The sequence below is a fragment of the Marmota monax genome, unplaced genomic scaffold, assembly GCF_021218885.2.
Source record: "Marmota monax isolate L192 unplaced genomic scaffold, Marmota_monax_Labrador192_F-V1.1 WCK01_AAM20220418_F8-fsc00091, whole genome shotgun sequence".
Classification (NCBI taxonomy): domain Eukaryota; kingdom Metazoa; phylum Chordata; class Mammalia; order Rodentia; family Sciuridae; genus Marmota; species Marmota monax.
In genome coordinates this window covers 1,216,511-1,224,201 of record NW_026692434.1, presented here as the reverse complement: position 1 = coordinate 1,224,201, position 7,691 = coordinate 1,216,511, and the positions used below count along the sequence as shown (strand labels likewise).

The 7,691-nt window shown below is 48.5% G+C and overlaps 1 protein-coding gene across 1 annotated transcript; it reads left to right on the top strand.

Annotated features, from left to right (window-relative positions):
- The first annotated feature begins 238 nt into the window (after positions 1–238).
- LOC124091783 (uncharacterized) lies at positions 239–5,872 on the top strand. Its single transcript, XM_046442981.2, is given in 2 exon segments — positions 239–5,814; positions 5,817–5,872. Coding segments are annotated over 2 exon segments (4,587 nt in total). The 5' UTR covers positions 239–1,283.
- The last annotated feature ends 1,819 nt before the right edge of the window (positions 5,873–7,691 follow it).

Sequence of the window (7,691 nt, the reverse complement as noted above, 5' to 3'; positions counted from 1 at the left end):
ACTGACAGGAACATGGTTTTGTAATATCAGTTAAAAGGGGAAGGGGGTTCCTTGTGATTCCATCCTTCCTACCAACTTTGGGATGATCTTCCATAATATAATGCATGCTAGCAAAACACTGGTGAACAGTCAAAAGATCCTTCTATCATTTTGCTGAGGATCATTGTGTTGAGTTCATGGCTGCAGGTTTACTGTGCCTCAAATAGTTGATATTGACTTCCGTCTCTCAGATTGTAGGACCTCAAGACCCAGGCCCAGCATTAGATGACCAAACCCCTAGGCCTCAAAGCTGCAAGACACATCCTCACCCAACCCCCATGTCAAAACCCCTCCAGCAGCATGTAGCACCTCAGGTGTTGCACAATGTTACCACAAGATGTTCCATGTAGATAACCCTAACGGGCCCCCTATCACAAGATGTTCCTTTTAGACAGTCCTACTGGTTAAACTTGAGAACTAGGTTTAAAAACAGGAACTGAAAGGACAGAATGCAATTTTATGGTTTTTCTGAGAACAAAAAGTTGAAAAACAAGTTTACCCCCCTAGGTGACTCAACTGCTGAATTCAGAGGGACCAATAGGAAGGCTGTTGCTGTGCTAAGCTAAGACCTAACCCACCTGTTCCATATAAAAGATCTATACCCCAAAGCCCGGTGTGCCAGCTCATCGAAGCTCCGGCTGAGGTTTTGCTGTGCACCCGCAGGCGCCTGTGTGAGAATAAACGCCTCCTGCTTTTTGCAGCCAGTGTCTCGTGTGGTTCATTCCGGGTTTGGGATCTGTGGATATTTCATTGTGGAGGTTCCACCGAGATCCAAGATCCCGGTTCCGGTTCCGATCCCGGTCCCTATCCGGAGGACACCCGACATCACTGGGAGGTAAGCTGGCCAGCTCAAACTGACTGTCTTGTTGTCCTGTTGGTTATCTGTTCTTTGTTCCGCGCAGCGTCTGTAAGACTATATGATCCTAGGCATAGTCATTTAGTATTCTGAGTATTCTGAGGCAGTTCTGTCATTTAGTATTCTGAGGCAGCTTGAGAAGGAGTTGACGAACTCGGACTTCTCCCCTGCCACCCTGGGAGACGTCCCAGGGATCAGAAGGGTCCATTTCTTTGGGGCCCCCGGTGTTTCCGAGGGTTACACCATTTTTGTAGGCGACAAAGAAGTACAAACTTCTCCCAGGCCATCTGATTTGTTCGGTTTCCACCGAAGCCGCGCAGCGATCTCACTGTTTGGTTTCGTTTTTGTGTCATTGTGTCTGTCTCTCTATTTCCTCTCTGAAAGTAACATGGGACAATCACTAACAACCCCTTTGAGCCTAACTCTAGATCATTGGCAAGACGTTCAAGATCGGGCAGACAACCTGTCCGTGGCAGTCAAAAAGAAAAAATGGAAAACTCTCTGTACTTCAGAATGGCCAACATTCAACACCAGCTGGCCAGCAGAAGGGACTTTTAATACTGATCTTATTTTCCAGGTGAAAACCCGAATCTTCACCCATGGTCCTCATGGACACCCTGACCAGATACCCTACATTGTTACCTGGGAGGACTTAGCCTCCAACCCCCCCCCTTGGGTTGCTCCTTTCTCTCCACCCAAACCCCCTCTCCGTCCTCCCCTTGAACCCTCTGCTCCCCTCATTCCACTTCCCCCTCCCCAAACCTCTCATCTTTACCCTGTTCTTAACAAATCTGAGACCTCAGTTAAAACAGGGACAACACCAAAGAAGGTTCTACCGCCGGAGGACTCAACTCTAATTGACTTGCTGACTGATGAGCCTCCTCCCTATCAGCCCCAGCCCTTACAAGCCCCTGAACCTGATCAAGCATCCTCCGAGGACGAGAACCAAGAAGGCCCAGTCGCCAATGCTCCCCCGGATCCTTCTCCCATGGTGGGACGGCTCCGGGGACGCCGGGATCACACCGCCTCAGGAGACACCTCCAGAGTTCTCCCCCTGCGACAGACGGGAGGCCCCAATGGCCAATATCAGTATTGGCCTTTTTCTGCCTCTGACCTCTATAACTGGAAAACCCATAACCCTTCCTTTTCTAAAGACCCTACAGCTCTAACCTCTTTGATTGAGTCTATCCTAGTAACTCATCAGCCAACATGGGATGACTGCCAGCAGCTCCTGCAAATTCTCCTCACTTCAGAGGAGAAACAAAAAGTTCTTTTGGAAGCTCGCAAAAATGTGCCAGGGGACGATGGGCGTCCCACCCAACTCCCAAATTTGATTAATGAAGCTTTTCCTTTAACCCGGCCAAACTGGGACCATGCGACTGAAGCAGGTAGGGACCACCTACGTCTCTATCGCCAGTTACTCATAGCGGGTCTCCATGCAGCAGGGCGACGACCCACTAATTTGGCTCAGGTAAGACAGACTACCCAAGGGGCAACAGAAACCCCGACAGCATTTCTAGAAAGATTGAAAGAGGCATATCGGAGGTTTACTCCTTTTGATCCTGATAGCGAGGACCAAAAAGGAAATGTATCTATGGCTTTCATTTGGCAGTCCGCCCCAGATATCAGGTCTAAATTGCAGAGACTAGATAACTTGCAAGATTTTTCTCTGGCAGACTTACTGAAGGAAGCCGAAAAGATATATAACAAAAGAGAAACTCCAGAAGAACGAGAGGACAGGATCAGAAAGATGCAGGAAGAACGAGAACTTAAGCTTAGAGAGGAATCAGACAAAAAAGAAAGGGAAAGAGAACAAAGGCGTAACAGGGAACTAAGTAAAATATTGGCCACCGTAGTTCAGGCAGGACATCAGGGAAACAAAGTAAACAGGGACAGGGAGCAAAGCAGACCCCGTGTAGACCGAGATCAATGTGCCTACTGCAAGGAAAAAGGACACTGGGTAAAAGACTGCCCAAAGAGACCCCCCAACCCCAGGAGAGATACCAACCGGGCTCCCCGACTGCTAACATTAGATGAGGATTAGAGGAGTCAGGGCCAGGAGCTCCCCCCTGAGCCCCGGGTAACTCTACAAGTAGGGGAGCAACCTGTGACCTTCCTAGTGGATACCGGAGCCCAACACTCAGTGCTGACACAGACACCAGGACCCATGAGCCACAAAACGACGTGGGTCCAAGGTGCCACTGGGAGTAAACCCTACCGGTGGACCACCACGAGAGAAGTACACCTTGCCACAGGTAAGGTTTCTCATTCGTTCCTACACGTGCCTGACTGTCCGTATCCACTGTTGGGAAGAGACTTATTGGCTAAATTGAGAGCCCAAATTTATTTTAAAGATGGGGGCGTCTCCATCACGGGGCCAAACCAGACTCCATTACATATATTGACTTTCAAATTGGAAGACGAATATAAACTTTTTGACAAGCCCTCGGTACCTATGAAAGACATGGACTATTGGCTTAGTTCCTACCCGGAGGCCTGGGCTGAAACCGGAGGAATGGGATTGGCAAAACAACGGCCCCCAATAGTCATTCATCTGAAGGCCGCTGCTACTCCCATTAATATCAAACAATATCCTATGTCAAGAGAGGCCTATCAGGGCATCAAGCCGCATATCAAACGCCTCCTAGACCAAGGCATCCTAACACCTTGCCAATCGCCCTGGAACACCCCACTACTACCAGTTAAAAAGCCGGGGACTAATGATTACAGACCAGTCCAAGACTTAAGGGAAGTTAACAAGAGGGTATGCGATATCCACCCCACAGTGCCAAATCCTTACAATCTCCTTAGCACTTTGCCTCCTACTCATACTTGGTATACTGTTCTGGATCTGAAAGATGCTTTTTTCTGCCTAAGACTGTCTCCCCAAAGTCAGGCTCTCTTCGCATTTGAATGGAAAGATCCAGAAGGGGGAATCTCTGGACAGCTGACCTGGACGAGACTGCCACAAGGATTTAAAAACAGCCCAACACTCTTCGATGAGGCTTTGCATCAGGATTTGGCAGACTTCCGTGTAAGGCACCCTTCCCTAATCATGCTCCAATATGTAGATGACATCTTGCTGGCTGCGACCTCCGAGGAAGATTGCCAGGCAGGTACGGAGAAATTATTGCAAACTTTGGGGCTACTAGGGTATAGGGCGTCAGCAAAGAAGGCCCAAATCTGTCAGACAAAAGTTACCTATCTGGGCTATGAACTCCATGATGGTCAACGATGGTTGACAACTGCCAGAAAAGAGACTATCTCAAGTATACCAACCCCCCAGAGTCCCAAGCAACTGCGGGAATTCCTGGGGACCGCAGGTTTCTGTAGACTCTGGATTCCTGGGTTTGCTGAGATAGCAGCCCCCTTGTATCTACTAACTAAGCAAGGTAACTCCTTTGCTTGGACTAAGGAACATCAATTGGCATTTGATAACATCAAATTGGCTCTTCTGTCAGCCCCTGCTTTGGGCTTACCGGACATTACCAAGCCCTTTGATCTGTTTATAGATGAAAAACGGGGATATGCAAAAGGGGTTTTAACCCAAAAACTAGGGCCCTGGAGGCGACCTATAGCCTACCTGTCAAAGAAATTAGATCCAGTGGCAGCAGGATGGCCACCATGCCTCCGGATGATTGCAGCTGTGGCTCTGCTGATTAAGGATGCCACTAAACTGACTTTGGGACAGCCATTAACCCTGTTAACCCCTCATGCCATCGAAACTGTGATTCGCCAGCCGCCTGATCGCTGGATGTCAAATGCCCGACTCACCCATTACCAGTCTTTGTTATTGGACACCGACCGAATTCAGTTTGGTCCCATGGTGACGCTGAATCCAGCGACCCTCCTGCCGCTCCCAGGAAAAGCCGATCCTCACAACTGTCAGCAGATTCTTGCAGAGACACAGGGAACCCGGCCGGACCTCACCGACCAACCGATGAAGGATGTGGAGCTGGTCTGGTACACAGATGGAAGCAGTTATCTGCTCAATGGAGAACGACGAGCAGGAGCAGCCGTCACCACCGAATCTGAGGTAATATGGGCGAGTGCACTTCCGGGCGGAACATCAGCTCAGCGGGCAGAACTGATAGCGCTGACTCAAGCGTTAAAGTTGGCAGAGGGGAAGAAACTAAACGTGTACACTGACAGTAGATATGCCTTTGCTACTGCTCACATACACGGAGAAATTTACAGACGCCGGGGTCTACTAAGCTCAGAAGGAAAAGAGATCAAAAATAAGGCTGAAATATTAGCCTTACTTAAAGCTTTATTCTTGCCTAAAAAGTTAAGTATCATGCATTGCCCCGGTCATCAAAAAGGTAATACTCCAGAGGCCAAAGGGAACAGATTAGCAGATGAAACGGCCAAGAAAGCAGCCCTAGGGCCACAGCTTTTGATAGTGACTCTATTGCCCCAACGAGTAGACCCACCACATGATGACCATGAAGAACACTGGGTCTATGAAGATAAAGATTTAGATGCCATACAAAAACTGGGGGCCACTTATGACCCCGGAAAAAATGTCTGGAAATATCAAGGAAAGACTATCATGCCCCTCAAAAATTCAAAACAATTAGTAAAGTCCCTACACAGACTAACACACCTTGGGGCTAAAAAGATGAAGGAGCTCTTAGAGCGTGGGGAAGGTACTTTATATCTTCCAAACAGGGATCAACTTCTGCGCCAAGAAGCAGAAAACTGTCAAGCATGTGCCCAGGTAAATGCTGGTAAGATCAAAATTGGAACAGGGATCCGGGTAAAAGGCCATAAGCCCGGAACCCATTGGGAAATAGACTTCACTGAAATTAAACCTGGTATGTATGGCTACAAATATCTTCTGGTTTTTGTTGACACTTTCTCTGGATGGACCGAGGCATTCCCAACTCGGCATGAGACTGCTAAGGTGGTTGCAAAGAAATTACTGGAAGAAATCTTTCCCAGGTATGGAGTACCCGGGACCATTGGGTCAGATAACGGGCCTGCCTTTGTCTCCCAGGTAAGTCAGATGGTGGCCAATACATTGGGGATTAATTGGAAATTACATTGTGCTTATAGACCCCAAAGTTCAGGACAGGTAGAAAGGATGAATAGAACCATCAAGGAGACTCTAACTAAATTAACGCTTGAAACTGGCACTAGAGACTGGGTACAACTCCTACCTTTAGCTTTATACCGGGCCCGAAACACCCCAGGCCCACAGGGGCTAACCCCATTTGAGATTTTGTACGGTGCACCACCACCTGCTGTTAACTTTTATGAAACTGAAACTTATGCCTCCCTCACCCCATCTATGCAGACTCATTTGCGTGCCTTGCAGTTGGTCCAGAACGAGGTTTGGAAGCCTCTAGCCGCAGCATACAAGGAGGAACTCAAAACCCCCTCGCTGCCACATCCCTTCAAAGTCGGAGACACCGTCTGGGTACGCAGGCACCAGAGCAAGAACCTCGAACCGCGGTGGAAAGGACCTTACACCATCCTGCTGACCACTCCCACTGCAATCAAAGTGGACGGCATCACCGCTTGGATCCACGCTTCCCACGTGAAAGCTGCACATCCGCAGGAGCCCACAGACGCCTCTCTGGATCCAGAATGGAAACTGCAACGCACCCAAAACCCGCTAAAGATAAGACTTACACGTTGTTAATCACTCTTGCTCTCTACGCTACTCCCCTCGTCCTAGGTAGTAATCCCCATACCCCCATGAAGTTGACTTGGCAGGTGTATTCCGAAACCGGAAAAATAATTTGGTCTATTACAGCAGCCCACATCCCTGGCACATGGTGGCCTATTTTGACCCCAGACTTTTGTCAACTAGCCGCTGAATCAGACTCTTGGGATATTCCCGGCAACTCACATGACCTCAGTACTTATTGTTCTACCCCCATAACGAGATGCAGACTGGGTCAACATGACTTTTACGTTTGTCCCAAAGAAGGGAGAAACCGAACCCAAGCACGTAGATGTGGAAATTATAAAACATACTTTTGCTCCTCCTGGGGCTGTGAAACTACAGGGGACGCTCACTGGAAACCTTCTTCTGATAAGGAATTCATAACAATACTCAAAAACTTCACTCCCCATGGTACGCGCCCCTCTGATTGCTATCCCCCCCCTACATCTTACTACCAAGGGGACAAATCATTGCCCTTACGGATACAGTTTACAGAAAAAGGAAAAGAACAGCTAGATCCCTGGCTCACTGGGAGAACATGGGGCCTTAGATGGTTTATGAAAGGAGATGATCTCGGTGTAATTCTCAGAATCAAATTATCTCTAACCCCAATTTTGATGAGCCCAATAGGACCTAATCCTGTTCTCGGGGACCAAAGAGCTCCCTCAGTTCCCAGACAATCAAAAAGTCCGCCCAAAGTACCTCCCAGTGAGCCACCCATGTCTCAAATTGTAACCATAGACTGTCAAACCTCTAGTTACTCCCCCGAACCCACACTCCCTGAAACCGAAAACCGATTGTTAGATTTGATTCAAGGAGCCTTTTATGCCCTCAATGCCACCAACCCAGACCGCACCCGGGAATGTTGGCTCTGTCTCACCTTCGGCCCACCCTACTATGAAGGAATAGCAATAATGTCTGACTGGAACAGTAACATAAACCCTGATCCTAAATGTATGTCCCTGCCCGGCTATAAACTCACCATCACTGAAGTTTCAGGACAAGGGATCTGTGTAGGAAATATACCCCTGTCACATCAACCTCTCTGTAACACCACCCTCCTGACAAATGGCTCACAAAATAACTATTTGTGGGGTCCCCCCGGAACTTATTGGGCCTGCA